Below are 18,109 nucleotides of genomic sequence, written 5' to 3'. Positions count from 1 at the left end.
GACAAGGCCGGTGGTGGGCGGGGCTTAATGTCCTCCGGTTTTCCAATCAGATGGGAACAGATCCCAGATTTGCTCCTCCCAGCTCTTCCAAATATGGTCGTGTCTGTCTCCAAAAACAGGAAGATGGCGACGTATGAAATGCCGAGGCTCTTTTGTTTATGTTAATTGTCGATGTTGTTGTTGTTTGTTACGTTTGTCATTTCTTTCTCTGTACCGGAACCAGCGTGGACCATAATTGAATTCACCTTGACTGCATGATGGCAGAAATCCAGCAGAAACACATGGTTGCACACAACATGCAGCTCCCCGTGCGTGTGTGTGTGTGTGTGTGTGTGTGTGTGTGTGTGTGTGTGTGTGTGTGTGTGTGTGTGTGTGTGTGTGTGTGCGCGCTATAAGAAGTACGTTGTGTGTTGTTGGGACGCGGAGAGTCGAGGGAGGTTTCAGCGAAGGATAAAGAAAAAAGAAAAGTGTCGCTGCTGTGACAGCTGGGAGAACAGCTTGGCGGTAGGAAGCCTCTCTTCACCCCCTCTGCTGCACGTTGGTGTCTCGCGCTGAAAACAGGATGTAAAACCAGCTGAGAAAAAACAACAACAACAATAATAACAATGGCCATTTCTGCATCCAAATCAAACAAGTCTCTCCTCTGTTTCGCAGCGTCAGGGCGACAACAAAGTTAATTCACGGAGAAACAACACGGCGGCTGACGATCTCCACTTAAAGGTAATTTGTTGCCGCAGCAACCGTTAATTATTCACAGCGCCTCCGATCGACGCTGTAATCATCGGCTTTCAGACATTATGTTGGAACCCAGTCAAATGAATCTAAATTGCGTAAATGAGCTTTTCTTGTTTCTTATTTGTGACTCCACTGCGGACAGCTGACCTGGAGGAGGAGGAGGAGGAGGAGGAGATGGAGGGGGAGGAGGAGGAGGAGCAGATGGAGGAGGAGGTGGAAGAGGATGAAGAGGAGGTGGAAATGGAGGAAGAGGAGGAGGAGGAGGAGAGGGGCGCTAACAGCTGTTTTCAGTTCTCACCTGCAGACGTCTGCTTGAACTTCTCGCTCTTCTTCTTCCTCCATTTCCAGGGTTTGAACAGACGTCCCAGGTTGGCGAACTTGCTCCGGCGCCGGATGGGAGGCGTGTGCGTTCCCGGCACCAGCGAATCAGAGCGCATCGCCGCCAACCTCTCCACTTCCTCCGCTGGGGAAAAAAAAAACACACAACGATAAAGTAAACAACAAGCAGATAAACAAAAACCTGAGGGTGTTTTTTTTTTTCTTCCTCAAAACAGCACAAGAGCAGAATTAAAATATCCGATTATTACGTATTCATCCGGAGTTTTTGTCACGTCGTTTGAAAAAAAAGTGCAAAAATAAGATAATTAATTAATACACTTTTTTTTTTTATTGGAAATTAGCTGCTCGATATCTAACTTATTGTTAAGTAATTCTTTTTTAACATTTTTAAAATTGACTAACAAAAAAAAAGATATATAAAGACATTATTGTGGACAATCTTCATATTAATTGATGTTAATAATCAGCCCTTGGCCTCTGACCCCCCCCCCCCCCATGAGTCCTTGAGTTTCAGATTAAATCGATGTACCTCGCTCATAAATTTCACCTCGTCACAACTGTAATGGCAGAGACACTCAGAAAAATCAATCCTGACTTCAAATATTATTATTTTTTAGCTGCAGTTGAAGGTTATTGAAGGTCATTTCATGAGTTCCTTTTTTAGTCAGGTATCAAGTTAATATTCCATCATTTTATTGCATATTTATTGTGAAGTTCTTCTTTTAACCAACAGGTAGAGGAAACAAGACGATCGCTGTCTGTGCTTCAAATGTCAACGCTGTTAATCACAGTTTAATGTGTCGGGTGGCTCCGGCAGCAGAAACATGATGTAACGAGGAGGAACAATAAAGCTTCTCTGGGGAAACAAAAGAACGCAACACAAACAGGAAGCTGTGCAGTGAATCCTCCTGAAGGGTTTTGTTTTTTTCTCCCCCCTCTGTAGCTGAAACTCCCCTCCAACCCCGCGGGGGGAAATTCTCTGAAAAGCAATCAGGCTGGAGGCCGACTACAGCAACAATCTGCTTTTTCATTAATTACAACCTTCCTCATTAACGCACAACAACATCCTCCTCCGTGTTGTGTATAAACACAAACACAAGAAACACCAGCAGACACAAGAGACGCTGCAGAGGCACGGGTACAAAATAAAAATAAAAAATAGACATCCAAATACTCACAGATTCAAATACATACGATCCGATTTTGGGAAATGTGAAATTTCTTACAATCAGACACTTATTCTGTTGTTGGAGAAGTTCATCGTGTACATTTTAGGAAATATTAAAGATTTTTCATCCCAAATTTGCTAATTTCAAGATCAACAGATGATATTTTGGGCGGAGAAAATCATCATAAAAGCATAAAAATACATATTTGGAATCTTAAAAAACACTATTATGCTTTATGATTATGACAAATAAGAAAATAACCAAAAAGGAAAGCAACACAAACCCAGTTCAACTGTTTATCTCAAAATGTGTGAAGTAGTTTTTTCTTTTGAAGACATCCTGCAAACAAACAGGCTTGTTTCTGACAAATCTGTTTTCGCCGAGTCGGAACCAGCAGCTGCTGCAGCGAGCAGGAGCCCAAAAATAAAGAAAATAAAGGATGTCAGCGGCGGGATGATGGAAAAACAAACTGACTGTGAACCAGTAAAGCAGCTGCAGTCGGGAGCCGACGTCGGCCTTGAGGTGGTTCAAATCTGCAGCTGCTCAGCAGCAACAACAACAACAACAACAACAACCCTCCCCCCTTCGATGGAGGTGAAACCAAATAATATTACCAGGTACAGTTCACAACGTTTGTACAACGGAAAACTAAAAATAGTGAAAAGAGGCAAAGCGGCAACCAACCGTGACACCATCTTGTTATTTTAGAGCCGGAAGTGACCATATTTGGACGAGCTGGGGGGGAGGAGCCAGCGGTGGATCTGACTCCAATCCCATTGGGAACCCGCGAACATTATGCCCCGCCCACTTATAGCAGTAACCTGATAGGAGTCAATCAAATCAAACAGACCCCTTTCTGAGGCTTAACATCTAATTAATGTCTATGGAGGAGCCCCCCCCTAGTGGCCATTTGTGGTATTTCACTTCAAAGTACTTTTCTGCATCGGCCTCACTTTTCAGACCCCGAAGCTACGAACACGTTTACGTCTACGAAAAGCTGAGTCGGTCGTCGTCGGTGGAAAAGCAGCTCCGTGAAGATTTAACCTGACGCGGATGCTGCGTCTTCATTTTCGGAGATCTATTCCTCTCACGAATTAGACGTCGGACGTCTGTCCCGGCTCGTCGTCTTTCGTCTCGGTAAACACAATAAAAGGTGTCCCGTCCCCGCCGGCGTCGTCGTGGGAGCAGCGACCGGCACCGTTATATCTCCTCCGAAACACCGAATCAACAACAAGCTCAGAAAAACAACCGAGGTCGGCCGACCGGGAGACGACGCCGACTCACGTTTAAATTAGTCGAGTTTTATGGTCTAATTATTAGAAATGAGCTGCAGTTAATCAATACTCTCAATTTTGGGGGTTTGAACACGCAATCGATTTTTAAAGCATCAATATTCGGTCGATAGGAAACCGTTCGGTCACATGAACCATAAAAGCTCAAAGTAGGAACCGATTTCTTGATTAGTCTGTTGACTGAAAATTTACAACTTCATGATTCATATTTTAAAGCTGCTTGTTAAGTTAAAACTTCAAACGCTCTCTGGATTCTTAAATGTTGAAGATTTGATGCTTTGAAAGCAGCTTTTTAAAAACATTTCTGACACTCTTATCAACTAAATAATTAATATATGACATAAATGGAAGTTAATATGACCATTCATTAAAGTCCTTTCCTCATTAAAACCTTCCAATTAACAATTTAAAAAAGACAACCTCCATCAGTTATACTGGAGAGAGATTTTCAAATTAAAAGCTCAAGCGGATTGACTGAAGATTTCTAAGATGAGATATTGATTATTGAAGTCAGGCTCGGCTTCATGTATTGATCAGTTCATCGACAGGAATTTAATCAGCAGTAATGTTTATGATCGACTAGTTCAAGTCGTTATTCAAGCAAAAAACAAAAGTGCAGGTTTTTCTGTTTTTTATCACTGAAGTGAAAATCATTTGAGTTGTGGATCAATTTTACATTTTATAGACAAATAATGGTTTTAAATACAAAAAGAAGAGAGTGACGATAATCTTTACTGGCAGACCTTGTTAAGGTTCAGGTCAATTAGGTCCTTTTTCCATCGATTAGTTGTCCAACAGGTACCCGGTACCAACACACCGGTACCCGGTACCAACACACCGGTACCCGGTACCAACACACTGGTACCGGTACCAACACTGGTACAAACATGGAAGAAGCTGATGACATGAAACACACCAACACTGGTACCCGGTACCAACACCCACGCTGGTACCCGGTACCAACACACTGGTACCCGGTACCAAAACACTGGTACAAACATGGAAGAAGCTGATGACATGGAACACACCAACACTGGTGCCCGGTACCAACACACCGGTACCAACACACTGGTACCCAGTACCCAGTACCAACACACTGGTACCGGTACCAACACTGGTACAAACATGGAAGAAGCTGATGACATGAAACACACCAACACTGGTACCCGGTACCAACACACTGGTACCCGGTACCAAAACACTGGTACAAACATGGAAGAAGCTGATGACATGAAACACACCAACACTGGTACCCGGTACCAACACCCACGCTGGTACCCGGTACCAACACACTGGTACCCGGTACCAAAACACTGGTACAAACATGGAAGAAGCTGATGACATGGAACACACCAACACTGGTACCCGGTACCAACACGCCGGTACCCGGTACCAACACGCTGGTACCAGACTATTTAAAGGGACACAACAGGTTCTCAAACAGCAGTGAGATGTGTACACAGTTCAAGTGAATGTGTTCAACCCGGGCTGATGCTGGAGCTTCTTCCCCGGCAGGCAGGGAGCGGTCCCCGGCTGATGACAGTAATCCCCCCCCAACACCCCCAACACCCCCGGGTAGTAAAGACTCCTCTCACCGTCCAGCGGTTCGGCTCCCCGGCAGTTGCTGCAGATGTGTTTGATCTCCTTTCCGATGTGGCAGTGGATCGTGAACGGCACGTTGTTGTTGTGGTTGCCGGCGGGCTGATGTCGCTGCCGATGCCGCTGCTCCTCCGGCCGCTGCCCGCCGGCGCCGTTGCGGGACTTCAGCCCGGCCAGGCAGAAGGCTCTCCGCTTCTTCCTCGGCTTCTCCTCCTCCGAGGTCGCGGCGTCGCTCCGGGATCCGGACCGTGAACACATCACGTCGCCTCCGCGGCCCGCCATGTTTGCACCGCGGCTTTGGACCGGACCCTCTCGCCCTCTGCTCCGGCGGAGGAGGGACTTTCAAACGGTTCGTATCTCCGGCCACTGCCCGCAAGTCAGCCACGTTGAAGACACACTTCCGGCGACGTATTACAAAATAAAAGCCCCAGATATTCCACAAACATTCCTTCAAATCTTTACCAGACTAAACCCCAACCCCGACAATATATTTAAGCAGAAATATGTTGTAAATAAATATTTCCTCTTGCCACAGCATAGACCTCTTCATTATCTACTTATTTGACATTGACCAACGTTGTGAAATGGACAGTAGAGTTTCTTTCTTGAAAAGCAAAATTTTCAGCAGCTGTCTTGGAAACATTAACTTCTCTCTCTTTGGTTAGAAAAAAAAACAATATATATATATAAATATATATATATATATATATATATATATATATATCTTTGGTTTTAAATATATGTTCTTCCTACGACAAGAGCTGTTGGATCAAAGAGCCTTTAAATGAGAAATATAAATATTCTCTTGTGTAGATATAAACAGAAATGCAGCACAGACAACTGACGACTTGGATATTTCAATTATTGAATTACATAAATTTAAAAAAAAACGCAGTTGTTGTGGACTGGAGGTCGGAGGTCGGCGTTTTCGATGCGTATTTTGCTTTACAAACACAGCGAGTAAAAGATAAAACGAGGACAATTTTTAGAAGACAACATAAATGATTAAAACTAAGTCTACAATCTGTCAGTCTGCGTGTCATTTGGCCCTCTTGACCTTATTTTGAAGGTCCACTTCATTTCCGGTGTTAATGTAGGTTTCCGGTCGGTGGCTTGACGCAGCTTTGGTCGGCCAATCACAGAGCCGTTGGACGGAGGCATTAACCAATAAGGTTGAAGCGCCGGGATATTGAGAATGCAGTGTTTTTAATTAGAGAATAAAAACAGAGGGACTTCAAATAAATTACATTTTACACACAGAAATGAACTCATAATAAATCTGTCTTGGTTTTACACTCATTAACTGTCCTTTTTATGTATTTGTATGTATGTATTTATTATTATCTGTCCTTTCTCCGAAAGTTTTTTTGTTCTTTTAAAAAAAAAAAAAAGGCAAAAACAGCAATTATAGTAAATAGTAAAAAAAAAGAAAGAAAAAAAAAAAGACCATTATCTATCTTACACAGCAGCTTTTCCCTTTGTAAAACAATTACACAAATATGTTTTTGTTTTTTTTAAAGGGAAGGTTAAAAACATTTAAAAATGAAAGAAGACATTGAAATTTGTGGATTTGACTTTAAAGGCACTCAAGAGTCACCGGGGTTGAAAGCTCATGAATATCACCAGGTACAGGACTGCAAGCCATTAAGGTAAATCAATAAGATCTTAAAAATAACCCCCTGAACTTTACAGGAAGCCGGTGGAGAGGCGCTCTGCTACGTTCTGACAGCTGTGTTTTGTACTCACTGATGAATCCTGACATATTTTTCCCGGCTGAGGCAGCTGCACAGGAGGGGGGACCAGGATAACAAATACGGCACAGAAAACATATTCAAAGATTTAAAGCATGAAAAGAAGCTAAATTTGGAAAGCCTCTTAGATCGGTGGGGAGGGAAAAAAAAGATATTTTTTTTGTGTCTTTTTTAAAGCCTGAGGAACTGAGTCAACATGCTGAGAGACACAGTTTGCATATTCTCTTGTGGAGGCCAATAAAGGGTCAAAACCTGCTGTTGCAAACCTGCACCAGCAGGCGGAGCTCATTTACCACAAATGGGTGTAAAAAAAGGACTTGTGAAAACGGTGACAGAATAATACACCACAATAATAAGACCAGACCGGTGTCTATCTAATCCAGTCATCGAGAGATATTTCTTTCATGCGCCAGTTGACTCTCACGTATTTTTTCCGTAACGCTGAGATCAAAAGCTGCGTTTTATTTTTCCTGGCTCATGGAGGCTTTTTCAAATCCAGAAGAACAAGGTGGTGCATCACAAGATGAAAGGCAAAACAATTAAGAGAACAAGCCTCCAGTCTGGAACGAACGCTGAATCCTTTTTAATGAAGCATCAGGACCTCCAGCTCTGCTCTCAATAACAAGGAAAGACAGACAACTGGAAATTCAAAAGCTTGAAACATTAAAACTGAGAAATTTGACTGCTTTATGGTTGTTTTTTTTTCAACATTCAAAGTTTATTTACCTTAAAATCTCTGTCCTCTGATCTGTGTGTCTCACGGTGGGCGGAGCTTAAACCTCTGCTGTGTTTCTGTCCTCTGATCTGTGTGTCTCACGGTGGGCGGAGCTTAAACCTCTGCTGTGTTTCTGTCCTCTGATCTGTGTCTCAGTGGGCGGAGCTTAAACCTCTGCTGTGTTTCTGTCCTCTGATCTGTGTGTCTCACGGTGGGCGGAGCTTAAACCTCTGCTGTGTTTCTGTCCTCTGATCTGTGTCTCAGTGGGCGGAGCTTAAACCTCTGCTGTGTTTCTGTCCTCTGATCTGTGTGTCTCACGGTGGGCGGAGCTTAAACCTTTGCTGCAGAGACAGCACGGAGCAGACGAGGGGACAACTATCGCTTTGACAGCGTCGTTCTCTCAGACAGGTTAAAAAATAAATGAATAAATAAAAAATGCTGAAAATATCTAAGTAAAGCTACGTGTCGAAAACACTGCATATTATTCGAACTTCAGAAACGGGAGGTCAGCGACTGGTAGCTGCCGGTTGGAGACCGCTGATGTCGACATGTTCATTAAACTGCAGTGTTTTTCTGTGATGAACTGATGTCGTTCCATAAATATAACTATAAATAAATGTGGTTATTCATCTTCCACCCACCATCAAAACCACTGAAAAAGAAAACATTAAATATTGGCGGGTCTTCAAACCGCATTAAAAAAAACAAAAGCATTGGAAGTGATGGATCAGAAGTGGGTGGAGGACGCTTTCCTTCAGACGAGGGGCTCAGCGGGGGGGCACCAAGGTTTTAAAGGTTACATCTGCAGACAGTGAAAATACACACTCGGACCACTAGCTGTTCCCGTCACGTCACACGTGTCCTCGGCGTGTCATATTTGCTATCGGCGAGACATCGAGCTGAAAACCGAGACGTCCACCAGCATCTATTCAGCGTCTCAGCTCACCACGCAGCCGTCAGTCACACAGATTCAGTTTCTCATCAGTGGCCTGTGCTGTGACATCTCCACGACTACCCGACAAACACTCCAACCACAGACTGTATGTGGAAGCGGACGTAGCTGACGAGGCGGAAAAATGATGCGGAAGTGTCTAAAAGCTGCAATACCAGCGAGTGCCACTAGAGGTCGGCTCCAAAAAGCCTCAGGCTCCATAGACTCCCATTCAGTTGTCTGTTTGATTGACAGGCCTGTGGTGCAGTCAGGTTACAGCTATCGGTGGGCGGGACGTAGTATCGTCAGGTTTCCAATCAGACCCACCACTCGCTCACACCTCCCCCCCAGCTTGTCCAAATATGGTCACTTCCTGCTCCAAGCCGCTCCAAACGAGCAAAGATGGTGACGGAAAAAATCCGACCTCGAGGCTTCGTAACGGACGTTCACAAAGCGACGGGTGACGTCACTGCCGGTCGACTCCGACACACTCGGACTCTGAATCTTGTTAACAAACTCCCCGAGGAGTAGAAATAAATCAAAGAGTCACCGAGTGTATGTTTGTTGTGGTTCTTACTGACTTCCTGTCCTCTCACTGCGGTTTGTTTTCTACCTCGCTGTTCATGTTCGGACTGAACATCGATCTCAACGACCTCCCAGAAAAGCCTCTAGAGATCAAACACTCTCCCAACGACTCCTACACATATTTCATCTCTTCATGATCTCCCTTTGCAGCTTCAGTTTAAATATCGCTGTGTAAATAATGTTTAAGAAGGAGAATTGGGATGGTACTGGTTATTGATCGGGGGGGCGGAGGTCATGTGTCTGCGTCTCCCAAATGAAAAACGCAGCGACTGATAGCAACGCCGACGCCGGCCGCGCTGCTTGCAGGTCAAACGGGCTTTTAAACAAACGCCTTCCAGCTAAATTTAGCCAATTTTATTTAACAAATAATGTAATTCGATAAAGAGCCAGTTCACTAAAATATCTTCTGCATGTACGCTTATACATGAAGTCCTCTGGAGGAGATTATAATTCAGCGACACGGCAGCATTATCATTTTGAAGTTATTAAATTTACAGTTTGTTTTTACTCCACTTATCACTCTTTTTTTATTATTATTATTTCATTCATTACAATAAATGCTGAGAAGTTTAATAAAAATTTAAAAAAAAACCACTTTAAAACTAATAATGAGCCATTTGAGGGGTTAGAAGATGTTTGAGAAGCTGCAAATATTTGACGTTTTTCTGTCCTGATCAATGGATCCTTTTTTTAAATTTCCATTATTTTGTTGTTCGTTGATTTATTTTTCCCTTATTTCAATCAGGACAAAAGTTTTTTGGACGCTCTGCAGACTAGAAAAAAACCTTTGAGACAAATTTGTTCTCTAGAAACAAAGAGTGAGTACAGTTTTCTTTCAGGACTTCTTTCAACCCGAAAACTGCTTTTGGACTTTTCCTAAACCAATGAAACTTTTGCTCAAATATTTATTTTTATCTCGTGCAAAGTTCCTCTGTGGAGTTTTTTTTTTTCAAACGTGTTCGTTCCCGGACGGACCGCTTGATGTTGAGATCGGGACCCCCGAGGCAGCCGCACCATCTGCTGCTGCTTCATCTCCTCGGCACTGAAGATGGTTCTTTATGACTCCGTCTCTATATTTGTTCTCGTTGTCACGATGCAGCGGGAATTTGTGATGTCATATATATTTGGTGAACTGACCCTTTAATCGAGCTCTTCACACTGTGACAGTTAAATAACCTCCTGATGACCGTCTATCACCTCCTCGTCCCATCTGGCCTTCTGTCTCCACCACGGGGAAAAAAATATGAATCATCCGCCGTCCTTTGATGATGCCGCCGCTGCTAATTTGGTCCGCGAGCCGAGACTACGATCCCGAGGACAGACTCGGTGTGCAAAATTAATGTGCCGCTCCGCCGCCGAGACGCGTTTAAGGTGGAGGCCTGCTGTCGGGAGTCTAAAACCGTCCTCCTCCGTCATTTCATCTCCATCACTCCCCCCGCCTCGCTTCAACCTCCACCTTCACCCAGCAGCCGCTAACGGCTCTGATTAAGACGTTCACCTGAAGGTGACAACACACACGCACGCACACGCACACGCACACACACACACACACACACACACACACCTCTGGGTGTCATTTGGCAGCATCCTGAGTACTGAGGATGGAAGAGACTTAACATGCAGTGTTTTTGTAAAGATAATTAGCTCCGCCCGGTTCACTGCTCGCTATCCTGAACCTCCTCCACTGAGAAGCAGTCAGGTGGAGCAAACAGACGTCTCCAGAGGATGAACCCACACAAAAGGAGACAAAACTAGCAGCAGGCATGTGACAGAGGCACCTCGGATGTTCCTCATCCTGGTTCCTACGAGGGAGCACGAATCTTCGAAGGGTCGTTATAATCTAGAAAATCAATTTTCTTTTTAACCGGCACCTGTGTTGTAATGCGTTACTCCCGTCAGAAGGTGGCGGTAACGCGCCTAAAAAGCTTCCCGCCAGCCGCCATCAAAGAACATGAGGAGAAGAAGAACACGCTGCTTTCGGGGTCCCGGAGCTTTGCAGGTAAAACTGTCGTCTTAAACTGCAGTACGACTGAAGGTGTGTCCGTCACGTCACATGTTGTCTTCCCCTTTTGTCCTACTTCCTTATTTGGTCGTGTTTCCTTGATTTCTGTGCTTCTATCGCAGGTAAACGTTGTAAAACGGCCTCTTTTTTGTCCGTTTTGTGGATATTGCTGCAGCCAGCAGCCGGGCCGATCTGCTCTACTGGAGATTACCGCGAGACATACAGAAACCTATCTTTAGCGGATCAAGACGCTTCTGGGACGCCGCTGAGACAGACAGCGTCGACTTTAATGACGGAGATTCACTCCGACAGCGGCGACAGACACCGGTGGGGAAACAGCCTCGAGGGGCCACTAGGGGGCGTCGGCGTCAAACAAGCGTCAACCGACGGTGACGTTATCGGTTCGAGAACAGCTGTAACGAATCCTCGGGTCGGGATATTAACCGTCACCGTCTTTCTGGTTCAGTTCCTGTCGTGTGCACATGCAAACAGGGAGGACTTCCTCCAACGGCTCTTGGATCTATGAGGAGCGACACTCTTCCACGACTTCACTCCCCAGATGTTCATCTTAACCGAGACTCAAACAGTAATTTGCTTCTTTTTTTTTGTCCTCCTGATAAAATGACAATAAAGCTAAATAAAATAGTTTATTATGGAGAAAGTTATTTTATCACGATGCTGATTATTTCATCGACACGTCGTCAGGTCACATCTGACTGATGTGTGATACCGATAAACATAAAGACGCCTTCACGCCGAGGAAAAGAAAAACACGTGAGGAAACTTTAGATTTCCAGATCTGTTGGTTTGGTTGACGTGGTTGAATTTCTGTAACGCGATTCATTCAGTGCACCGAACACCAAAACGGGAGTTTGGAGGCTTCCTCGTGACAACGCGGAGCTCCTGTGTCTCGTCTTCTGTCTGGAAATGTGTCGGCGGATCGTCTCTAAATAATGTGTGATGTGATGGAGAAGGACAAAGGAAGTCTGCGAGTTCAAAGGCAACGCAGAGTTCGATGTTTCTTCATCTTCTTCTTCTTCTTCATCTTCTCTCTCGCTGCCATTCACTGTTCAAAAGCCTCCTCACACACCCTCCCCCCCTTCCTCCCCCTTTCCCCCCTCCTCCGTCCGACTGGACCCGCTATGTGCTGAATTAATTTAAAGTGACAGAACAGCAGAGCCTGTAGGAGAGTGTGTGTGTGTGTGTGTGTGTGTGTGTGTGTGTGTGTGTGTGTGTGTGTGTGTGTGAACGTGTGAATGTGAGACTTGGCATATCACAGGAATATGAGTCACCCGTCTCTCCTGTATGCAGCTCATCTGTTTAGATAGGTGGCCTTCAACCAATACCGACTGCACACAATTAAAGAAATAAAAATACAAAAAAATCCTCAAATCTCTTATTTCCTTCTGCGGTTTGTTTTTTTTGGGTTCTTTTTTTTAAAGTGCCGGAGCTGAACCACAAAGGGTCACGTTTAAAACTACCACAGGGGAGGGGGGAGGGGGGCAATTATTTTTTTGAATCTGCCAACGTACAAATATCTGTGAAAAGCCAGTAGCTGACAAATCGGTCTGATTGATCTCGCTCTGAAGCCGTGATTTCGCTATTTCAGCCGTCACCATCCTATCTTGGGAGTTCGGAGCAGGAAGTGACCATATTTGGATGAGATGGGGGGGGGGGGGGAAGCGAGCCTGAGGACATTATGCCCCGCCCATCTAACAGAAACCTGACAGCAGTACAGGCCCGACGGATTCTTTTTGGAGCCGACCTCTAGTGGCCCTCGGTGGTATTGCATCCACATTGGACCTCACTTTTCAGACCCGGAAGCTACGAACACTTTTATGTCCAGTCTGCTTCTCAGACTCAAGAAACTATAAAAGTTCTCTCTCACAATAAAAAAAGACACTTAAACTAATTATTTGTTGAACTTGAATCCATTTTTTTTTTTAAAGATATTAAAGGTTAAGGAGTGGTTTGGTTCGGGGTCTGTGTGCTTCACCGTCTCCTCTTGACACTCATCCTCAACTTCCACAACTTTTATGAAAGACGCCTTGTTAGAAAGCGGTATTGTATTATGTAATAAAATCACAATACATATTAAATGCACTTGATTTTTGAGTGTGCTGCTCATTGTTGTTGAGTATTCATCCCACAGCGCAAGAAATTTACATAAATTAAAATGGTGATGAGACGGCTACGGAAAGATCAGAGAAAGGATGCATCAAATACTCCGAAAAACATTTGTATTTCCTCTTTGTGAGGTTTAATAGGCAGCGATGTTTCCTGATGGTACAAAGTCTGGAGAACCGAACAATAATAAGTGTTCCACTGCATTAATTGTGTGTTACATCCTTCAGGCTGAGTATCAACTGCTGTGTTATGATTGACAGGTTTTTGGTATCAGTTCTGCAAAACCAAATTAAACGCAGTAAAAACATCTCAAAACCTAAAAAAAAAAAAAAAAAACGACATTATGATTAAAACTGAAATGAACTACAAGTATTAACATCAACCAACCAATCAGCAGCAAGTTCTGACAAATCCAGCAGCACTTTTTGAATTATGCACTTTTCACTGCTGATGAACTCTTTTCTAGTTTTAAAATGACGCAACACGACAGAACAACAACACATCGTCACCAATTAAACTCTAAATTAAACCCACAAGTCGCTCGCACGGACACAACAAACGCACAAAACACAGACACAGCAAAGATGTGAGAGTGTTGCCGAGTCAGCAACTTTCTTCACAGGTGCATCGTCGAGTTTGGCCTCACGACTCCTCGGCTGAGGCTCGGCAGTTTTAATCTACATTATCTATAAATTGTTAGACAAAAAAATATATAAGATATATTTCTTTTGTGTGTGACATCCTTCAATTTGCTTGATTTGTCAGTAAAAACACCAATTTGATTATAATAATATATATATATCAAGAACAAACACCCATAATTCATTTTCTGCACATATTTGTCAATTATTTCTAAGTCAATCAATTAATCAAGTGATTGTTTCAAGTCCAGAAGTTAAAAAAAACCCATGAAAACTCCAGCCAGCATTTACCCGACGTGTTACAACCACTTATTAAATCATAAAAGAAAACAGCCCACTTAAACCACGGAGCCTCACAGCGGGACAATCTGCAGCACAAGGAGGGAGGAGGAGGAGGAGGGGGGGGGGGGGGTTACACTCCTGAACACTGACATCACACCAGCTGAGAGACCTTCACACAATCGTGAAGTCGGGTGTGAGTCTCATCGGCACAATGGCCGGCTTGTCTGAGCTGAATGGACGACGCCTCACGTGTCAGCCGGAGGAAGAGGGAAGGTTTTTTTTGTTTTTTTTTTGTGCGGTGGGAGAAAAGTGCTCCTTTGCATTTTTAAAATGTTCCCTTCCCTGCTTTTGTATTCTGCACAGGTAGGCCTGGCACTGAGCTGCTGCTGATGTGTGTGTGTGTGTGTGTGTGTGTGTGTGTGTGTGTGTGTGTGTGTGTGTGTGTGTGTGTGTGTGTGTGTGGTGTGTGTGAGTGTGTGTGTGTGTGTGCGCATGAGGAGGTTCGTGTGAGCACCGTTCTCACCGTTTTCTCTGGACGTCGGCCAACTCGGCTTCTTTATTCCACCGTGCAACAATCCTGCCCTCCTCCTCCTCTTCCTCCTTCTCCTCCTCATCTTCCTCCTCCTCCTCCTCATCTTCCTCCTCCTCCTCCTCCCCCTCCCCTCTTCTAATTTAAGCTCCTCTCTGTCTCGGGCCTTTCATTCAGGTTCGGTGTTAGCTCTCTCTCTGTTTTGAATGAGAGCGTGGCGAACAGTGTTTAAGCTCTCACTGAGCTGACGGAGATCTGGACTGGACCTCCAAGACGATGGAAACCAGACCTGAAGGTCCAAAAAAAAGGCGGTGAAAATGGTTCTGGTTTAATAAAACTGTTATAAAAAAAAAAATAAAAAAAAGATTACAGTTTGTGGTTTTGTCAAAGCGAGATCCACCGTACCGCCGTTTGCTATGAATGAACGATATTAATCACGATACGCTGGCTAGTCATAGTAGGATTTTTATTAGGGATGGGACATGAAATTCGAACATTTGAATAGTCTTAATAATATTTAAAAAAAAAATCTATTAGCATGTGCGACTATCGATCTTCCTGGTTGTAATGCGCTACTCCCGTCAGAAGGGGGCAGTAATGCGCCTGGAAGTCGTCAAGAAAGTATTTAAAGAGAGTATTTAAATCCATCAAACACAACTCGAATAAATGCTTATGTTGCAAATGTTTGCCGAAACATTAAAGTCCGAAGGCCGTAAATACATCCGAACTGTTTGTCTGACAAAATTCGAGAGACTTCGATGCAGCTTTGACAATCCTGCGTCGCTTGCCTCCAACTTGATGCGAGAGTGTTCCGATCGAACACCATCTGCAAGACGACACGTTGTTTGACAGCAACTTCCCCCAAAGCGAATCGAAACGGGGTTTTTTCGGAACGCTTTCGTTGGGACGTTTGATTCGATTTAGCTAAAAAAGAAATTTAAAAAAAAGTGCGATTAAGGTTTTGGAGACCACAACCACCTCCCTGGGAAAGGTTTTGAGGCGCTAAATCACACTTATTTTTTATTTTTTGTGTGTTTTGTTCAATCAAACTCCAGTAAAGTGTTTGTTTCTAACTTTAAAGCTACTTGAGGAGAAACGAGGACGTGAACTGGAGCCGATCTCTCCCCACAAAAAATACTGATTTCAGACAAACCGACTGAACTGAACCAAACCGTCTGGAAAAAGCCACGGCGATAAACTCTTGTTTACTAAAAGGCCCGATGACTCGCGATAACTTGCACACCGAGCGTCGCGGCGCCTTCGATCGGCAGGAAGGAAGCGTCTCGTCACGCGTCGACATCAAACGACGGATTTACGCAGAAAAAAACACTCAAACATGAAGTGGAAAGGAGGAGAGAGAGAGTCGGTGGGCAGATGGCTTCAGCGGTGACAGGACAAGAAATGAGATTAAGGGGGGGACGATATCGGTGGGTGGGGGGGGGGGGGAACCAGGCCGGGGGGTGGGGGGGGAGGTGTGTGTGTGAAGAAAAAAAATCTGAGCTGGCAGTGCCCGCTGGATTCATGGACGATGCCTCGCTCTGTGTGCAGCTAACAGCAACCCCCCCCTCCCCCCTCTCCCCCACCGAGACAAAAAGCTCCAAGAAAAAGATAAATAAATAAATAAATAGTGGTATTCATACTCGGCTAATCTGGCGGCGAAGGAGGTGGCGCTCTTAGTGGGGGGGGGGGGGGGGAAACAAAATGGAGAGGAAGAGTGTTGAGAGAGATTAGGAGTAGGTGGATGTGAAGTGAAAACACCATGAGTCATAAAGGTCTAAAAAAAAAGGAGGAGGGGCATATCACAGGGCAAGTGTGTGAGTAGTTCCTGATCTCGTTAAGATATATGTAATGACTGTTTTGTTTTTATATGTATTTCTGAGCTTGAGGCAAAAAAAAAAAAAAAAAATTCCAAATAAAAACGAGGACAGAAAAAAAAAACTGATTTCATCAATGTTACAGGCAGAAATCTACAGAGTTGTCTGAAATGGAAAATATACAGTCTAGCCAAGACTGCACACACACACACACACACACACACACACACACACACACACACACAACCATGTGACTGGGATTTGTCACATCGGGCAATTCTGGGGGAGGGTCGATGCAGTACGAGCCCATTTAAAATAAATAAATAATACATAATAAATATAAATCCTCTCATTCATGTCATGTGATGATCATGACTGATTTCCACGTGCAAATCCTGCAGGTTCGGTTCCGCTGCTGATGTTCTGCTCGGTGGCATTGTTTTTTGTTTTCAGCACCGAGGGACAGTGGACAGCTCCGCACTGATGTGGCATCACAGAGCCTCCCTCCCTCCCCCCCCCTCCCTCCCCTCCTGGGGGATGTTTCACAGGGAGATAAAAAAATAAATAAATAATCAAAGTAAAAATCAAGAAGCACCAAGAAAACGAGCACAGATCCGAGCTGTGAACACACATTTCAGGCTTCGTGCCAGCGTACCGTCGTGACCATGGCAACAAAGGAAACAATAAGTTACCCCCCCCCCCCCTCATCCTTCAGTTTTAAGGAGCAGACAAACACTGAGGCTGAGGATCCATCCATTTCCCTTCAACCCTTCTGCAAAGAAAAAAGCATGAATAAAACAAGCTGCATTTTAAATGGAGTCGAGCCGCAGGCAGCAAGTTCACACAACATGTTTCACTGCAGCCGACCATCGAGGCGGAGTCTGGTTGGAGCAATGTGGAGCAATCAATCGTCCTCCGGGTGGTGGTGGTGGTGGTGGTGTGTGTGTGTGTGTGTGTGTGTGTGGGGGGGGGGGGGGGTAATTGGTTTCTTGCTATATACGTCGCACAGAGCATTGCACAATTGGAATAAACGCAAATCTAAACAATCCATCGTGGATGTGCTTGAATTCCCATTAAAGGTGCAGCTGAGCAGCCGGTGGTGGAACCGCGAGACCTGCACGATGAAAGCCCAAAGTCATGCTGCTGCGTGGGAACTGTCACTGAGCGAGGAAGCGATTCACTACAATATCCAACACCCCCCCCCCCCCCTCCTCCCCCCACACACACACACACACACACACACACACCACCAGCACCTCCACCACCCCGGTGGAGGACCGCTAATGCAACACCAGACACGAGGAGCGGAGCCTCCTCCGGGTCGCTTTTGGCAAGGCATGCCTTTTTTTTTTTTTTACCTGTCTCCAGGTGCAGAGAGATCCGCGCCTCGTTGATGTAAGGCGTGTCGCTCTTGGACCGGACCCTCCGGATCGGCCTGCGGTCCATCTCCTTCTCTGGGGCCGCCGCCATGTTCGGCCAGCCGGGGCAGCTTCCACTGGCGACCGGCGGGACTGGCGAGAGATTCGGCGCCGCTGCAGCCGCTTCCGTGCACCCGCCCGGGCAGACGGTGTAAGGGAGGAGGGGGGGGGGGGGGGGGG

The 18,109-nt window shown here is 45.0% G+C and overlaps 1 protein-coding gene across 2 annotated transcripts in view; it reads right to left on the bottom strand.

The window, feature by feature from the left end:
• phactr1 (phosphatase and actin regulator 1) overlaps positions 1-18,109 on the bottom strand; it is a 26,739-nt gene extending 8,630 nt beyond the window's left edge. The window contains exons 1-2 of one of the 2 annotated variants that reach the window (XM_069152950.1): positions 17,870-18,109; positions 1,034-1,198 (exon numbers count right to left, since the gene is read on the bottom strand). In XM_069152950.1, coding sequence (XP_069009051.1) covers positions 1,034-1,198; positions 17,870-17,981 — 277 coding nt within the window. In that variant the 5' untranslated portion in view covers positions 17,982-18,109. Of the gene's footprint in view, positions 1-1,033; positions 1,199-5,130; positions 5,477-17,869 lie in introns of those variants that run through there. The other variant, XM_069152949.1, reaches the window with a different exon arrangement.

Source organism: Embiotoca jacksoni, unplaced genomic scaffold, assembly GCF_022577435.1.
Source record: "Embiotoca jacksoni isolate LCO1_2020_lvr unplaced genomic scaffold, fEmbJac1.0.p SCAF_19, whole genome shotgun sequence".
In the NCBI taxonomy this organism is placed as follows: domain Eukaryota; kingdom Metazoa; phylum Chordata; class Actinopteri; family Embiotocidae; genus Embiotoca; species Embiotoca jacksoni.
Note: the sequence above shows the minus strand (reverse complement) of the source record. Positions and strands in the feature narration are given on the sequence as shown.